This window comes from Petaurus breviceps, unplaced genomic scaffold (assembly GCF_028583685.1).
Source record: "Petaurus breviceps papuanus isolate PSGF00001 unplaced genomic scaffold, PetGlider_PUasm1.0 37, whole genome shotgun sequence".
NCBI lineage: Eukaryota > Metazoa > Chordata > Mammalia > Diprotodontia > Petauridae > Petaurus > Petaurus breviceps.
The window spans coordinates 25,016,232-25,035,248 of NW_027186296.1; the positions used below are offsets into that span (position 1 = coordinate 25,016,232).

General features: G+C 39.5%; 1 protein-coding gene across 1 annotated transcript in view; it reads right to left on the reverse strand.

Moving 5' to 3' along the window:
- The window catches only part of DNAAF4 (dynein axonemal assembly factor 4), a 97,969-nt gene extending 81,029 nt beyond the window's left edge, over positions 1–16,940 (reverse strand). The window contains exons 1-3 of the mRNA XM_069098102.1: positions 16,460–16,940; positions 15,268–15,415; positions 6,837–6,970 (exon numbers count right to left, since the gene is read on the reverse strand). Coding sequence (XP_068954203.1) covers positions 6,837–6,970; positions 15,268–15,415; positions 16,460–16,585 — 408 coding nt within the window. The 5' untranslated portion in view covers positions 16,586–16,940. The remainder of the gene's footprint in view (positions 1–6,836; positions 6,971–15,267; positions 15,416–16,459) is intronic.
- Positions 16,941–19,017: the final 2,077 nt, after the last annotated feature.

The window sequence follows — 19,017 nt, forward strand, 5'->3', positions numbered from 1 at the left end:
TACTGGGAAGATAAGCAATTCAATATAGGTTGTATGTGTGTAGCTATACAAAACATTTCTATAGTGGATATATTGATATAAAAACTAACTATATTTCCCTCCATCCTATCTCACTCCTCACTTGTTCTATTCTCTACTTTGATCCTGTCCCTTTTCAAAAGTGGGTACTTCCAAGTTCCCTCCCCACCAGCCTGTCCATCCTTCCATTATCCCCTCCCCTCATCTCCTTCCCCACTACTCTCCTGTACAGTGAAATACCCTATTTAGTGTGTATGTCATTCCCTCCCTAAGCCAAATTCAATGAGAGTGAGGTTCACTCATTCCCTTTTGCCTTCCTGTTCTTCCCCTCCATTGTAACAGTTTTCCCTTGCCTCTTCTATGAGCCAATTTACCCCATTCTGTCTCTCCCCATCTCCTCTCATTACATTCCTCTCTCACCTCTTCATTTCACCTTTTAAGTATCATCCATTGGTATTCAATTGGTCCTGTGCTCTATGTTTATGTATACCTGCACACATATATACACACACTCATATATGTATTCATATGCCCATATACCCTCTTATATAGACATATATGTATGCATACATATATATATACACACTTACATTTCTATTCCCTTCAACTATATTCATACTGAGAAAAGTTTCATAAGTTAAAATTATCATTTTTCAATGTAGGAGTGTTAATAGTTAAACTTTGATAAGTTTCTTATGATTTCTTTTCCCTATTTACCTTCTCATGCTTCTCTTGCTTCTTGTATCTTAATGTCAAATTTTCTAGTCAGCTCTGGTTTTTTTTCATCAAGAATGCTTGAAAGTCCTCTATTCCACTGAATCAGCATATTTTCCCCTGAAACATGATACTCAGTTTTGCTGGGTAGGTGATTCTTGGTTTTAATCCCTGCTCCTTTGACCTCCAGAGTATCATATTCTAAGCCCTTCGATCCCTCAGTGTAGAAGCTGCCAGGTCCTGTGTTATCCTGATTGTGTTTCCACAATATTGAAAATGTTTCTTCCTGGCTGCTTGTAATATTTTCTTTTTCTTTCTTTTTTTTTTTTTTTTGCCTTTTGGAGGGCAATTGGGATTAAGTAACTTGCCCAAGGTTACACGGCTAGTTTTTTTGTGTGTGTGTGGGTGTTAAGTGTTAAGGCCGGACGAACTCAGGTCCTCCCAACTCCAAGGCCAGCACTTTACTCACTGCGCCACCTAGTCCCCCCCCCCCCCCCCCCCTGTAATTTTTTTTCCTTTATCTGGGAACTCTGGAACCTGACTATAATATTCCTAAGAGTTTTCTTTTGGGGATCTTTTTCAGGAGGTGATCAGTGGATTCTTTCAACCTCTATTTTGCCCTCTGGTTCTAAAATATGAGGGCAATTTTCCTTGAGAATTTCTTGAAGGATGATTTCTAGGTTCTTTTTTTTTTTTTATCATGGCTTTCAGGTAGTCCAATAATTTTCAAATAATCTCTCCTGGATCTATTTTCCAGGTCAGTGGTTTTTCCAATGAGATATTTCACACTGCCTTCTATTTTTTCATTTGTTTGGATCTGTTTAATAGTATCTTGATTTCTCATTAAGTCACTAGCTTCCATTTCTCCAATCTAATTCTGAAGGAATGATTCTCTTCAGTGAGCTTTTGAGATTCTTTTTCCATCTGGCAAATTCAGCTTTTTAAGATATTCTTCTCCTCATTGCCTTTTTGAGCCTCTTTTGCCATTTGAGTTAGTCAATTTTTTATTTTTTGCTTTTTTGGGGAGGGCAATTGGGGTTGTGACTTGCCCAAGATCACACAGCTAGTTTTTGTCTTAAGTGTCTGAGGCCGGATTTGAACTCAGGTCCTCCTGAATCCAAGGCTGGTGCTCTAATTGACTGCTCCACTAGCTGCCGCAGATTAGTCTATTCTTTAAGGTGTTATTTTCTTTTTTTTTTTTCCTTTTTTGCCTTTTGGAGGGCAACTGGGGTTAAGTAACTTGCCCAAGGTTAAAGAGCTAGTTTTTTTTGTGTGGGTGATAAGTATCTAAGGCTGGAACTGAACTCGGGTCCTCCTGACTCCGGGGCCGGCGCTTTACTCACTGCACCGCCTAACCGCCCCATAAGGTGTTATTTTCTTCAGTCAGGTTGTTGACTCTCATTTCACATTTTACAGGTATTCAAGGTAGCTGGAGCAGGAGCTCAGATCCATTCTGGGTTTTGACCCAGAGACTGCTATAGTGGTGCCAACCTGTTTTTCCCTCTCATAACAAATCTCTCTAACTATGGCAAGTCTTTCTTTGTATAATTATCATTGCAATACTTTAAGCTTCTACTGTTTTCAATCCGAGATTCCATACCCTGAACAACCAAGTAAATGAGTATTTGGCTTTGTCATCTGCCTGTTTATAGTTATATATTCATATGTAAGATAAGGTCCTTAAATTTTTCAAAATGTTATGATGTGGGGCAGCTAGGTGGAGCAGTGAATGGAGCACTGGCCCTGTAATCAGGAGGACCTGAGTTCAAATCTGTCCTCAGACACTTAACACTTACTAGCCGTGTGACCTTGGGCAAGTTGCAATGCCTTCCCCCCTCCAAAAATAAAAGCAAAATGTTATGATGTAAGAGTGTGTGGGGCCAGAGTATACATATATTAATTAGTTTTTAATTAGATCCAAAACATCTTCAGTTTTGTTCTAAAGAAAAGGCTTAACCTTAAAGGAGAATAACTTATGGAATATCCTGTGTTTCCTCAAAGAGAATTCCAATTTTTACTAGGTTTATTATTTAATGAAGGATTAATATTTCTATATAGAGCATGCTCTGAAATGCAAGCAAATTTCCCAGGTTTTAAAGAGGATTTTAGAACAGTGGTCTATATGGTTGTAATATCCAGTTCCTTTGAGCATGGTTAGTAACTGAACATGTTTTACTAAAGACAACTCATTTGATATAATATTTATTTACTTACTCTATCTGGGTCACCCCACCATAGCCTTTTGTTAAAATAAGCATCTTTTGGGTCAATTCATTTCTGTGAATAGAAGTCACCTACTTACAAAGAGAGTTCTCATTAGATCCTTAGTAGCGTCTCATCCTCCTGAGGGGAGAATGAGTTCTTCTATTAACGAGTTAAAAAGACATTTCAGTTTTCATGCTTCTGGAATTCAAATATTATGATAGCTCTGTGTATTTAATATTTTTTCACTTATTTGTGCTTGAGCAAATACTTCAGTAAAACAGTATCTTCTATTAAAAACAAAATTTTAAAGTACCATGTGCAAGAGTATTACTAATTAAGTATCTTGGGTTCTGTTCTTAGAATGGCAGAAGAATATGTGTAGGAAAATGTTTTGTTTCATGATAGGATATCTGACTAGAATTTGTTTTATTACTGTCTGGTGTTTTTGTTTTAAAGTACATTTATACTCTTTTAGCCTTTTTGCTTCCATTAATATTATTTTCTTTCAATGCCACGTTGATGAACTCTGGTAACCTGTGTTCTGTTTCTAGTTTTTGTCTTATATGCTTTTAGAATGTTGTCTTAACTATGTCACTCTTATGGTATTTTTAGGCAAACTGCATTTTCTTTGTATGTCTACTCTTCCAATACCGAGTGTGACTTATGTCAGATCCAACCTCAGTGAGATACCTTCTATCTTTACCTTTTTCCTTCCTCTCTGAAAGGTAATTAGGTGCCTCTAAGTCTACCCCAATAGTGAAATATGTATAAGCAGCCCAGATAGTATGTACACCTCTTCAAGAAATCTCTATGATTACTGTTACAATTACATGGAAGATACTGCTGAAAGTCTATTGTACATTTAATTAAATGAAGATGGCTAATCAGATTAACTTTCACCACTTCTCTATGCATCAATGCCAAATGATTTAAAAGCCATCAAGATATTTCATTTGGTCCAGTAATGTTGCAAGCTTCTTGTTGCTCACAGCATGGATCAATAAGTTCTTCACTGTCTTGTAATAATTTCGAATCAAGCACATGTAAGGTACTGTGCTAGATGGTGGAATTCAATTTGTCATATATGTGTACATACATATATAGAGACATATATACACATACATATATATTCCTACATACATAGAGAAGACATCACATAAAAGGAGCTGAAAAGAGGCAAGGGAGGGGAAGAAGGGAGCATGGCAGAACATTCCAAAGAAGTCTACGTATATGTATATGTATCTATATATGCACAGTACACATGTACATACAGATATACATAAATATGTATCTATATGCAAAAACCTAAAGTTATCTGTTCCTTTTGAGAGTTTGGTTGTAGATTGAGAAATTATGTATACATTTTGCTATTCATTGTCATACAGATGTTTATCAGTGTTGCCAAATCATTTAAATATTTTCATGTAAAAAGATGCTAGTGGGGCGGCCAGGTGGCTCAGCAAGTAAGAGCACCGGCCCCAGTGTTGGGATGACCTGGGGATTGAATCCAGGCTCAGATACTTAGCACCACACCCAGAAATAACTGGCCATGTAACCTTGAACAAGTTACTTAACCCCAATTGCTTTAAATAAAAAAAAAAAAGTTGCTAGGAAAACCCGCCTATTCCAGAATACTTAGGAGGGGAGATTTTCAGAAGAGCAAATGACTGCAGGAGGAGATGTTCTCAGAAATCAGATAGCTGCATGAGATGTCTGAGCCCTAAAATATGAGGGATTGATGAAATGGACGTGGAAGTGGGTTACCCTTCCGTTTCACTTCTTTACCATGTGCCACTGTAAGGCTTGCCTGGCAAAAGGGACTGCCTCCAACAGCTCTGATTAATGAGTCAGTCACTTCAATGCCTCCCTTGGTGAGTGACTAAATTCATCTTGACCGAGAGGGAAGAAAGATGAATGCAGAAGACTTTGTTCGGTCCCAGGGCTACAAACTGCCTGAGGGAAAGAAAAACTGGAACACCCCCATACTCCTCTCAGTTGTTATGCAAAACAATTTGTATAACAGCTTCTCCAGGATGTGCCTCCCAAGAGACTCCCTCCTGATTGAAATACATTTAACTACTTGGTCCCTCCAGGCTGCTCCTACATCCTGGTACTGTGTGGTGACCCCGAATTGCTATTCCCTTGTGGCAGGTGAAAAACCCTAGTTTTTACTGTTTGGGCAGTCTTCTTTATTTCAGATTTATGATATCCAAGATAGAATTCATTATCTTCCTCACTAAATCTGCTCTTATTCCAAATATCACTGTCTCTGTTGAGGATACTACCTTTCAGTCATTCAGGTTCATAACTCCAGTTATTCTTAACTGTTATCTCTTCACTATATCCTACACCTAATCTTTGGTGAAGTCCTGTTGATCCTACCTGCATCCATTCCCTTATCTCACTCACATAATTCAAGTCTATATCACCTTCCATCTAGACTATTTTAGCAGAGTATCAAATGACCTTTCTGCTACCAGCATCTCCCCTTTCTCTAATCCATCTTCCACACAGCTATCAAAAGTCTTCCTAAAGGCACAAGTCAGACCAGGTTGCTCATGCTCAAAAGCCTTTAGTAGTTCCCTACCATTCACAGTATAAAATACAAACTCCTCAGGACAGCATTTAAAATTCTCTATTATCTGCTCAAATCTATTTTTCTAGATTTATTTCATTATTCTCCCTAATATCCCAGTCAAACTGGACTAGTGTTCTTTGATTCAAAAGTCTATCTCTTGCTGCCATGCATTCACATAGTCTATTTGATGAGGTGCTTGGGTGCCTTTGCTTGAACCCCAGTTTGTAAAATCACATCTAGTTCCAAAATCATTTTTCTCCCTAGTCTCAAAACACTGTTTTAGGCACTTTCTCTCTAGCTCAAGTGCAGCATGCCCTAGCCAAACACTTCTCTCTCTTCCTGATACAGCAGCCAGCTGCACCCATAGAATTGAGTAGTTTGACCCAGCTGTGAACTGGCTGAAGCAGCTGTGTACTGGGCCATACCTATTGTATGTATCCTAGACTCAGTCCTAAGTACACTCCCTAGCTCATTATATATATCCTGAATCCTTCATTACGCATGCCTTAGGCTTGGGATGTACTAAACTCCCAACACCCTTCTTGTCAAACTTGACATTGATGGGTGGCAGCTTGATCAGCCCTCACTGCTAGCTGATTTAGTGATGTTTCAAGCTAAAACCGCACCTCCATGCAATACCTCCTTCCCTCCCTCCCCCAGGCTATTTCCCAGTGAATTTTGGGCAATAGGCCTGTGCAGTAGATATTAAAAGTGCATGTTCCTTTAAGAACTGACTACTCCTTAACCACTCCCTAATCCCACCCTGACTCACCTAGTTAGCATAATTGACACAGGTTTTACTGTAGAATATCCTATATAAACTTTAACTGTATCCCTTTAAGGTTGCAGGTTCCCTAAGAACTCTTAACCACTGTATAGTATAACAATAAATCTTTGCCACCTTGACTTAAAAGAATGCTTGAATCTGTGAATTCATTCCAGACTGCTTTCCAGGGACTCTGGTTTATTGGGGTTCCTGGACTCCCTGAACTCTCTGACCCCCATGTCATATCCTCTATAATCTTCATTTCCACCCCTCAGAATCCTTAGCTTTAAGGCAAAATTCAGGTATCACTTCCTCTGTGAAGCTTTTCCTGATTCTTTTGTCCCATTTTTAGTACTATCTCCCTCCCAAAATTACATTGTATTTACATAATACACATACACGTGTTACTTAGAGTGTAAGTTCCTTGATAGGAAGAAAGGTCTCATTTTTATATCTGTAGCCCCAGTGCTGTGAATTTAAGAAGTGACTAATAAATTGTTGAAATTAATGAAGTTGCTTCTCATTTAGGGACTCTTTTGTTCATCTTTAACTTACCTCCATCATTATCTTCAAAGCATATCTTTCATCTTCTCGTTTTGCAACAGCTTTTGCTTCAGTCAGTTCTTTTGCTTTTGCTTGTGCTTGTAAAACAGATTTTTCTCTTATTCTTTGCATCATCTCTTTGTCAACTGAAAGTTTAGAAATTTTATTAAAATAGTACCACCATGAATTTCACTTTCATTTTGAAAAAGAATAGTTTTCAATAACAAATGTATTTTATTTGTATATTATTATTTATAAATATATTTTACATGTAAACATAGAAGTATATTTATATGTTTTATATAAATAATAAACATTTGCTAAAGCACCTATTATGTGCCAGGCACCAGACTAAGTGGTAGGGATACAAATACAAATAAAAACAAAGATAGCCCCTGCCTTCAGATTGCTTATAATCAAATGCGGGAAAATAGCACATAAAAGGAAGCTAAAAAGTAGCAAGGGAGGGGAAGAAGGGAGCATGGCAGAACATTCCAAAGAAGTCTAAAATCAGTGGAGTTGCTGGGAAAAGCTGAGAAAAATTGTGCTGAGCTCTCTTCTTAAAATGGTAATGTATATTTGAAATTGACAGGAATGATCCAATCTGGGATGAATCTGGGATCCACAGGATCAACAAAGAAAGTTCTAACCTTTTTGGGAAGACCAACTAGACAACTTTTAGAAGCAAACATCAAAAAACATAACTACAATTTTATTCCATTGGTCTGACCTAATAGGAGATATTTTGAAAATATTCTTTGGAAACTTCCTTCAGAAAGTCCCATTGACTATGTAAATAACAAGAATAAATTTGGGGAAAAAAATATTATAGTATAGTACAAAGTGTTTTAGAGAAAATCACATGCCAATGCTCTTTTACTTAGATCAAAGTATGTCTTGCTCGGCTCAGATACTGGCTTAGAGACTTAGCTCTCCAAAAATGTTGGGTTATATTAAGTTACGATTATGGTGACTCTAGGGTCACCCTTGGTGGCACCTAACACTAGAATCAATGGAGGGGAAGCTAGATGGCTCAGTGAATAGAGCACCAGCCCTGAAGTCTGGAGGACCTGAGCTCAAATCCGGCCTCAGCCATGTAACACTTAGTAGCTGTATAACCTTGGGCAAATCACTTAACCCCAACTGCCCTGCCTTCCCCACTCTAAAATAAAAAAAAAAAATTTTTAATCAATAGAATGCCAATCCACATTCTCAGGAATCCTTTAAATATGCTGTTCTTCTTGGTTCCAGTTTTTGATGTGAAAAAATCTGGATTTACATACAGAAGAGACAGATTAGTACAGAAGACTTGTGTGAGTACAGAAGACTTGTGTGGAAGCACAATGCACAGTTCCCAGAGAAGGACAGGATATGAGGATGACTTGATATGTTCAAATACTGAGAACTAAGACTCTCTTTCACCTCTTCTCCCTCCTAATTTCTCTAGCTTCCTTCAAGTCACAGCTAAAACCTGCAAGGAGCCTTTTTTCAACACCCCTGCCTTCTTGATTGTATCTCCAATTTACCCTGTATATAACTTAAGTGTTTGTACAGAGTTGTTTGAATGTCACCTCTCTCCATTAAACTATGAGCTCCCTGAGAGCAAAGACTGTCTTTGCCACTTTGCCACTGTGCTGGGCACAGTGGACATACTTAATAAAATGCTACCTAAGACTAAAAATAAGTAGTTCAAGATCTTATTTCCTCAGAAGAGTACAAGTCTGGATCATTGGAGAGAGGATCAACCTTGGAGAAAGGAGGACATAGGTTTAAGTCCTATTTCTGACATATACTATGTGATTTGGGCAAATCATTTAACTTCTCCGTACTCCAATGAACTCTCTGAGGCAGCAACAATAACAAGAGGGCTAATATTTATGTAGGGTTTTACAAATACTATCTCTTTTGATAATATGTACAAATCGGGGTACATCATGGGAGGTGATGAGCTACATAGGCATATAGAGTTTCCATATACTCAAACTACAGTTAAGAGAAAAAAAACCAGATATTTCCCCAAACATGTATTAAGGACTGTTAAGGGGTCCTCTGAACTTGTCTTTGAGTTGCTGTATTTTCCAGAAATACTGGATCCAGAGCATGCAAGGAACACTGAATGTGTTAAGGATGAAGCCCTGCCCATCCTCCCCAAGCTGACATAATTTGTTGTTTGAATTTGTTGTGCGTCTTTGGGAATCAAGACAGGTGCCAGTTAGTCTGCATTAGACTAGGAAATTGCTTGTGCAGCTGAGACCCTTGTAGATAAGCAGACCATTCTATCTTCATTGTCTAGCAGAGGGGTGGGGAAACTGAGGCCCTGAAAGTCTTCAAGTTTGTGAAGCTTGGATTCAAAGGGCCACACCTGAGGACCTAGAAGGTCATATGTGGTCTTGAGGCTACAGGTTCCCCACCCCTGGTCTAGTAGTTCCAAAGGGAAAAGAAATTCAGCTTTTGCCATTGCCTTGCTCTTCTCCTTCAGTAGGGGTCTTGTCTTTTTCCAACATTTACTGTACCTTTCCCCCTCCCACACCATACCCCTTTAGGTGGAGATTTCTGGTATATCATTCCTTTGTCTTGCTATTATAAAAATGAAAATTTCTGTGTGGATTGTGAATGCTTTGGGTTCCACATGCACGTTCATTTCTCTTGTAATCTAGTTTTCATGTAAGTTTGTGATTGCTGTTGACAGGTGGTAAGCAAATTAAATCATTACTTACTCTGTATCTATATCCTGAATGAGAGAGTAAAGTGAATATAAAAACAACTACTAGAGAACTGGCAGTTCAAGGTAGGATTCTCATATTAATAGTACTATTAATAATCATAACAAATATTGATAAGTGTGTGAAAGCAGCACAGGGCCAGCCCTGGCCAAAATTCTGAAGCAGAAAGCATGTATATTTAAGGAGTTCTCTTACTTTCCTTTCTGTATCTCTTCCTGCCTTCTTCATGTAAAGAGATAGCATAAAGGAATAAAAAGAGCAGTGGAAAATACCTAGGTTCAAATCTTAGCTGTGATTTCACCTCTAAGAGCCTTGGTTTCCTCATCTTTAAAATAGGGATGCTAAAACTTATCCTACTTACCACTGAATTTTTTGTGAAGAGATGTTAGAATTTTGACATGATATATAAATGTTGATAACAATTAATACTTCTGGTACACTTCTCTGTTGTGGGCCATGGGCCAGTGAGACTCTGACCCTGATGGCTAAATAAGCCTCCTCAGGTGAAGGGCTTGCTGCCAGGCCTGGATTGGTTCCCCATTCCCCAGGGAAGAGTTCAAGCACACAGGTGTGAGGACTGGATCCTCCAGATAAAGTGTGGTGTTTTTGCCCCCAGCCTGGGAACACTGTAGTGCACAATATGCACAGGGGAATGCCATTAATTAGAAAGCATCCTATAAAAGGCTTGCACTTAAGACAATAAACGAGACTATTTTCCACCACTCTTTGAGTACCAGTCTATATTTTAATTCACCCTCTCATAGCCTCTTTCAAAGATTATTCTACTTTCCCTCCCTATAACCTCTCATTCCTTTAGTTGTTCAGTTGTTTTCAGTCACATTTGACTCTGTGACCCCATTTGGGGTTTTTCTTTTGTTTTGTTTTTTTTGCCTTTTGGAGGGCAATTGGGGTTAAGTAACTTGCCCAAGGTTACACAGCTAGTTATTTTGTGTGGGTGTGTAAGGGTTATGGGATTTAAAGATCTTCCATGCCCCATTGGACTTGCTGACATAGCAGGAAGGGGCGGAGCAAGAGGAAGCGGAAGCCAAGCTAGAGTTCCTGTGGTGGCTAGAGGTGGCGGCGACAGCGGCAGCAGCAGCAGAGGCAGCAGGCGGCGGCAGCAGCGTGAAGCCCTTTTTGGGTCAGCCAGAATTTCTGCTAAGGACTCCTGCTGAGGACTGCCAGGGGCCGGAGCTGCTGGGAGCGCGCTTCCAGGATGCTGGGTGGTTGCTGTGAGTGGGGAGAGGAGGATCTTTGCCTGAGGTAGCCTGTTCTGTTTTAAAGGCTTGAGAATGTGGGTGCTTTCTACTTTATCTACCTGTGCCAATTTCATAACTACTCTGATGGCTTTCACTTTCTGGTTTTGGGACTCAGTCTTTTGATATCTTAATAAATTTTCTAGCTTATTCCCCTATATGGCAAGCATGATGTATTTTGTGATGGATAATTATATCAGCATATCTGTAATCTCCATAGGCATTGTGAATATGGCATTGCTGATACAGGGTGTTAAGTGTCTGAGGCCGGAACCGAACTTGGGTCCTCCTGACTCTGGGGCCTGCGCTTTACCCACTCCGCCACTTAGCCCACCCCCATTTGGGGGGCTTTCTTGACAAAGATATTGAAGTGGTTTGCCATTTTCTTCTCCAGCTCATTTTACAGATGAGGAAACTGAGGTAAACAGGATTTGTGTGACTTGTTTAGTGACTTGTCTGAGTTCACACAGCTAGTGTCTAAGGCCAGATTTGAACTCAGGAAGATGAGTCCAGACCCAGCACTCCAGCAACTGCGCAACCTAGCTTCCTCATTCCTTTAGTACTCTGTTCTTAATTATTAGGCTATCATGGACTACCACTGTGCTTCAGTACAGAACCTTATGGTGATCCTCATGAAACCTCAGTCTAATATGGCTTGAACATGCACTAGCTGTGCTCAAGGCCAAATTTGTATTAGGGTTTCTTCTTATGATCTAAGAAGGTATATAGTTAAACCCTGGCTTGATCTTATAGACAGACAAGATAAATCAAATTATACTCCAGCACCTTCCCAGACACAAATACTAAACACCAACCCCTTGGACTCTTACATCACAAGCTATAACTTCTAAGAATTTATATCAACTCACATACAAGTATAAGTAAAGAGAGAACATCAAGATCACTGCTAGTATAGGAATTTTCTGACTAGATCCTTGACCCTTTTCCAGTTTCCTAAGCTTTAAGTCCACTGCTGAAGTATGTTATGTTTTTTGGCTTTCTCAAAACTAATCTGACCAAACACCTATACCAGCCCCTACTCTGAAAGTGCCTTTAGTAGCACTGATAGCAAAAGACAGGAAACAGTTGTCTCTAGCAGCATAACATTCCTGCCTACTGTGCTGGTCCTTTCTTACCAGTGGAAGAGAACACTTCTGCCCTTTCAGCAGCAGCTGAATGCATTGCCTTATCCCTTCTGCAGGAATAGTGCTCTTCTGCTTTTACCCACACCACCCTTAGTCTTGTTCTCATTTTAGTAAATAGTACTCCCTAGGTAAGTTTTAAACTTAAAAAACTGCATTTTAAACAAGAGATAGCTTGACTAGCTTGTGCTTGCTACAGCTTTCTTCTCCTAGATGCTGCCGTAGGGATCAAAGACAGCTGCTAAATTCTTGCTAATAAAGGAGTAATTTAATTTGTTTAACCATTCCCTCCCCTCCATCAACCCAGCATGAACATTTTCATTTCAAAAGAAGATGCTTATTAATCTGAAGAATTGAAGCTAGCAGGATAGCATTTCATTGTGATAGACTGGTAACAGAGATATACTAGGCAAGGGGGTCCTTTCTATAAAGCCAAAATTACAACAATGAAACTTTGGGGACGAGAGCTATGTCACCTTCTGTAAAAATCTCCATAAATTCAGTAACTATGAAGATGTTTTATGACTCAACAACAACAAAAAACACTGTTTTGTTTTTTAAACTTCAGAGATTATAATCTAAAGGTTTGAGGACTTGGTGAACAAATGAGTGTTCATCAAAATTATAACTTTTATGCTTCTATAGAGTTTAATCTTATTCCCTACCAGTCTTCATCTCTCCAGACTAAGGAATCCTTTTAACCCGTTTGTCATTTCCTTGATATCTGAATTATCAAAGCAAATTTTTTTCTAGCCTTCATGTTATTTCTTGAGGTATAGCAACCAAAATTAAACCTGATACTACAGATGCTAACATGAAATTTTTGTCAAGTTAGGATATCTTCTTCTTTGTTTTTACTATCCTTTCTAAATATTCTCAGAATATTTGCACAGCACTGGACCACCTGACATCTCACAAAGTGCTTAGCTTACTTAAACTATAAACCAAGATATTATTTTCACCTGGATTCAGGTTTGCTTCCTTCCAACACTGAAAGTCTATATACAAAGTTATTTGTACTCTGTTCTTCCTTATTTGCTATTTAAAACAAAGAAACCTGTTTGCCTATGCCAAGTGTAACCTTGCAGTTAGAACCATATAAAAATTAAAAAATAGTAAAAAGCCTTTTGGGGGAGATATGGACAGAATTACCATACTAGAAGAAACTCTGAGGGTTAAATCACTTTATAAGAAAATAGTTGGAATATTTGGCATTACCATAAAGACAAAATCATACATCTCTTTCCATTGACAATATGAGAGAAGTCAAATCAATCCATTTTTAAGTGCCTACTATGTGGTCCATAGTAATTGTTTAATAAATACCATGTAATCAGCTAAATGTTGGGAAAAGAAATACAAAACTGAAAGTCTCTGCCCTCAAGGAGCTTAGTTTCTACTGAGGCATGGGGGTAGGGAGGAAGTGGAGATACCTGCTCACAGATAACAAAATTTAAGTTGTATACAAAATAAAACCTATGTAGCCAAGAACAGAAAGAACGAAGAAAGAAAATCGGGGAAAAATTTTCACAGACAATCTCTCAGGATGTGATTGGGTTGGAATTTGCTGTGGTATAGGAAACAATGAGCTGGTTAATTGAGAAACTGAGAAAAACATAGAAAGACCTGGACTTATGAAGAAAGATTCTATCTACCTTCAGAGAAAATAAGCATAGTATGGTCTTACATATATGTGTATGAGTGTATACATGTATATGTTTATAGATAGCTATGTGTGTACATATACATATATACACATACGTGTATATATATATATCCATGATTAAATGTAGCCTTCTTGAGGGGAAAGGGAGGGGGGAAAAAAAGTAAAAAGTACACAGCAGAGAACAAAAAAAAACAACAAAGAAGCAAAGAAAAGCTGGGCAGCTTTGAAAACAATGTGTAGTATTTATTACATAGGTTTTCTTGAAGGGAAATTTATTGTTTTATACTGAATCTTCTCTTATGGTCTGATGTGTACCTGGCAATATTTTTTTCTTTTCTCATTTTGTATTTAAGTTTAAAATTTAAAAATTTACCAAAAAACAAAATAAGAACACAATAATAGGGGGTGGGGGAATGGGAATTGTTACTAATGACTGGGGGAACTGGGAAAGACCTCTGAAAAAGGTAGCTCTTGAGCCAAGCCTTGAAGGAAAGGAAGAGTTCCAAGAGGTAGAGGCTTTGTAGGCAAAACTGAGATCCTGAACAAAGGTGGGAGAAGGAATGTTGCGTACAGGTCAATCTGGCTAGATGATAGAGTTGTGAGGAGAGTTCTACGTACACAATCTAGGAACATAGACTGGTGCCAAGTTGGGAAAGACTTAAAATACCAAACAAAGGAATTTGTATTGTATTCTAAGGACAATGGATCTAGTATCATTATTAAGAAATCTAATGTTCACCCACCCAGAAACACCTGGCCATGTAACCTTGAGCAAGTTACTTAACCCCAATTGCTTAGGGGCGGCCAGGTGTCTCAGCAAGTAAGAGCACTGGCTCCAGTGTCGGGATGACCTGGATCGAGTCTGGGCTTGGATACTCGGCACCGTACCCAGAAATAACTGGCCCTGTAACCTTGAGCAAGTTACTTAATCTCGATTGCTTAAAAAAAAAAAAAATCTAATGTTGATGCCAAGGGAAACAAGGTTTTTCTTTGCATTGTGTTGAACCAGGAAGACTTTTAAAGATTTCATATGTTTAATGCATCATATGCATTTATTAATTCAGAACACTATTTCTCTTAGTTGTACCAATTACAAAGAGTTTTCCAATACTACCTCCTGAATGAGACAATTTTGAGTACAGTGATTACTTCCTCCTTTTGTCCAGAAAGTTTTTTAATTAAACTCTTTTTATCCTTCACTGTGAATATCATACTCTGTCTCCATAAGTAGTATTTTTAAGTCTTCCCTCTTTTGATGCAAAGAAAGGCAAAAAACAGTCCCTGCTCCTAAAGAGCTCACAATCTAACAGGGAAACAGCATACCGAAGACTATGTACAAAAGAACATCTATATTATATATGTAAAATATTTTTGTACATATGTTATATCTATGTATGAAAAATTAGAGGTAGTCTCAGAAGGAAGGCACTAATACTATAGAGAACTGGGAAAGGATTCTTCCTGAGGGTAGGATTTAACTGGGACCTGAAGGAAATCAGAGAAGCTGGCATCTGGTGAAGTACTGTCTGATCTAAGCCTTAATTAAAGTCATATACTTTCCTCCTCTGGAAGTACTGTGATTATTTCCAAGAGGAACAGAGGGGGGAAAAAATGAAAAACGGTAAATGAGTGTCCATTTTTAAATCAGTGACTTACCAGTTGACAAAGAAAGGGCCTCCCACACTCCAATTTCTTTTTTAAACAACGTGAAAACAATGGCATCATTCCCAATTTTGGCTTTGCTGTTAATATCATCTATAGGAGCATAGAGAAATGCTTCAAATAAAAATGGAGGATAATTGACCTATCCAAAGGGGGAAAAAAGAGACAAATTAATGTAAATGTGTGGTTTAAAACAGGTTATTAAAAGAAAAACACTAGGAAGAGCAAAAATAATAATTGTGATAACATACCTAAAATTATTGCAGGCTGTAGAATATTGAGAACAAAACTAATGGTACATTGGGGTGGCCAGGTAGCACAGCGAGTAAGAGCACCGGCTCCAGTGTTGAGATAGACCTGGAGATCGAATCCCGGGCTCAGACACTTAGCATCCACCCAGAAACACCTGGCCGTGTAACCTTGAGCAAGTTACTTAACCCCTATTGCTTTAAAAAAAAAAAAAAAACTAATGGTACAGGAGAGGGAAGGAACAAGCATTTGTAGAGTGCATACTAAATACTTTTTACAAAGCTAGGTACTATTATCTCCATTTTACAGATAAGGAAACTGGCAGATTAAGTTAGGTGTCTTAAGCAGGGTCACAAAGCTAGTTAGTGTCAGGCCATATTTGAATACAGCTCTTCCTGACTCCTGGCCTAATTCTCTATCCACTCTCTATCACCATCTGCCTCAGTAGAGCAGAGCCCAGCAGAGCCCTGGATTTAGTATCAAGAAATTAAATTCGAATCTAGTTCTTTGACATATCAGCAGAGAGGCCGCCTTGGGCAAGTCATTTAATTTGTCTGGGCCTCAGTTTCCTCATCTGTAAAATTAGGGAGATGAACTAGATGGCCTTTGAGGGCTCCTTCCAGCTCTGGACCTATGATTTTTGGGAATGTTTTGCTTATTCCTGCTTCTCTTTGAAGCCCTTTCAGTCGTGAATCTGATGCTATTTGGTTACAGGTGCTGGGTGGCTTTATCTGAATTTTGATCCATCTAAATATCAAAAAGACAAAAAAAAAAATTCAGAACTACAGGGAACCGAAAACCCACACTGCACATATGTGACCAAATTTGCCCAGTCCTGGAACAGGTGACAAGGCACCAAGAAACAGGGAAGAGAGGGCAAGCTGGAGCAAGGAAGGGCAGAACAGGGCGCCGCACGGGCTCTAGGCAAGGAGCCCACCTTGAGATAATTTTCCGTGCAGAAGATGTCGGCGTTCCCAGGCCGGACGCCTCGGAGTGGCAAAGAGAGGTACACGGCGGACTCGGTCTGCTGCCAGTTATAGTCCCGTACTTGCAGGGGCGGCATCTTCGGCGGCGGCCCTCCAGGGAAGAGGACCAGCAACGCGTAGCCAGCCGCACTCCCTTCCGTTGCTAAGGAAGCCCGACCTTTTTCAAAGCTCTTCCGGGGCAAGTCGGGCAGGGTAGGTCCTCCTGGGAGAGGGGAGCAGCCAGGGCCTGCGAGGCCAAAGTCCCTCCCCGTCCGTCCTCCCCAGATGCACGCTCATACTGCGTATTTGTTCTCTCGGCTAGGCGTAGGTCGCGTGAGGCTTAGCTAGCGCGAGAAGCACGGAGATCAAAATGGTTTGTTTGTTTGTTTGTTTTTTTAATAAGGTGGCGTACTGCGCAGCCGCGGCGAGGGCGCGGGGCTCCTAATATGTGAGAAATCTCCGACGGGGGAGGGGGAGGTCGGGCCACGTAATTGGTGAACCGCTCAGTCTGTGAGGCAACCTGCACGTACTGAGTCTGCGCGGCGCCGAGCCGGGCCGGCTCCCTTTGAGGGCCGGTAATTACACGTGGTAGCTGGGGGAGGAGGCGGGAGAAAACTACACCACCTTCGAGGGATGCAAAAGCCAATCCCTGGGCCTGTGATCTCCCTCTTGTTCTGGCCATTAATATACACTCCAAATTCGGAAATCCTACGATGGGGAGCTCGGAAGCACATGTTGACCAGCATTATGGAAAATCAATAGATTCTCTGAGCTTCAGTTTCCTCAAATATAAAATGGAAAAGGTTAGACTGTTCCATTGTAAGGTCCCCTTTAGCTGTAGAATTGTACGATTCTGAGAAATTTTCCTGAAGTGTCAAGCCTGGGAAATGCATCAGTTAAAGGTCTTATGTTTAATATATTACAATGCTTCTATAAACTGGTAGTGGATAGAGCACTAGTTCGGTGCCCTTAAGACCTCAGTTCAAATCCAGCCTTAAGACATTTACTAGCTGTGTGACTCTGGACAGATTATTTAACCTCTACCTGTTTCCCATTCTGTAAAATGAGGATTCTACCTCCGGGAGTTATGAAGATAAAATAAGATGATGTTTGTAAAATACTTTGCAAACTTTGAAGAACTTATGGCAAAGATAGCTTTATTATTGGTATCAATGATCCCATTGTGGTCATCTCGGTCTTGGCAGATGGCAGTCCTTCCTCACTTCATCTTGTGCAACTCTATGCCCTTTCATAAATCTTACATAGATGATCCAGGACTTCTAGTTCTTTAAATATCCTGTGTGTGCCATAGAAAGCACTTGCCTGTCTGTTACAAGCCAAACCCTGACTTCTTTTAAGAACTGTTTTCTTTCATAAAACAAAAATCCTACTTCAGTTCTTCGTGGCAGCATAGAAGTGACTGGGTTTCTCTAAACCCGTGCCAGCAGTGCCTAGGGGCTGGCAAATTCTACCCATGCTTTTGTTTACAATCCCAGCAATAGACTACAAAAGGGTCCCTGGCTAAAGTTCAGGGAATCTGTGAACCTGAATTGAAAAAAAAAATTCATTTCTATTTTCACTAGTATGTAACTTAATTCAGCATTTCTTTCCAGTGTGAATGTAAGTAACAAATATTATTCTGAGAAAGAAAATGGCCTTCACCAGATTGGCAAAGGGATCCAAAGCAAACAAACAAAAAAGATTAATAACCCCTAATCTAGGTAATGACTTCTGTGTCCATGACAATCGCCATTCAATATACAATTCCATTCTATTTACAAACATTATGACCCTGCATAGAAGACTTTGCCAAGGAAGTATTAGCAATAGAGTGAGAAACAAAGACACATTTCTAACCCTTGTAATCAGAATTTCCAGCCAAGCCTGGAGAATTTTGCATGAGGCTCTCTTAATTGTTGAGCGAATGCTGACAGTGACCCTGAATGCCAGACTTCTTGGGAAATGGAAATTATGTGAGAGTTTGAGAGCAGAGAAATTCTTTGTTCGCCCTTCTTTGAGAGTATCTTTACAAACAACACCAAGGAGAAGAAAGAAGACATATAAGCGAAAGCCAGCTGCTCAGCATGTCCCTAATTTCCACTTTGTATTCCTAGAGACTTTGAGGAAATTCCCCTTGGGTGAGAACAGGTCCTCTTTCTTGGTTGAGCTGAGATATCTTGCTCCCTGAGGGAGATCTTATTTATTTAGTTTTCTAGTATGATCAAATCTGTATAGCTTCTCTGTTTTTTCTTTTTTGCTTATATAAATAAAATAAAAGATCTACTTGCTCTTTGCTATTTGTGGTAGTCATTTGTGTAATCAGTATTTGACAGGAAGAAATCAAGCTGATGGGTATAAACTTGGGGTACTTGGTACCTCTTTCCCCTTAAGAGGTAGGAGCCAGGAAGTTAGGGGCTTTTTTTCTTAACCAATTGTGCTTCTAAAACAGCAATGTTTAGCAAGACTTTCAAAGTAGATGAGAGCAGCCACTTCGTGGACCTTTCTCCTGTCCCCACAATGCAAGCACTGC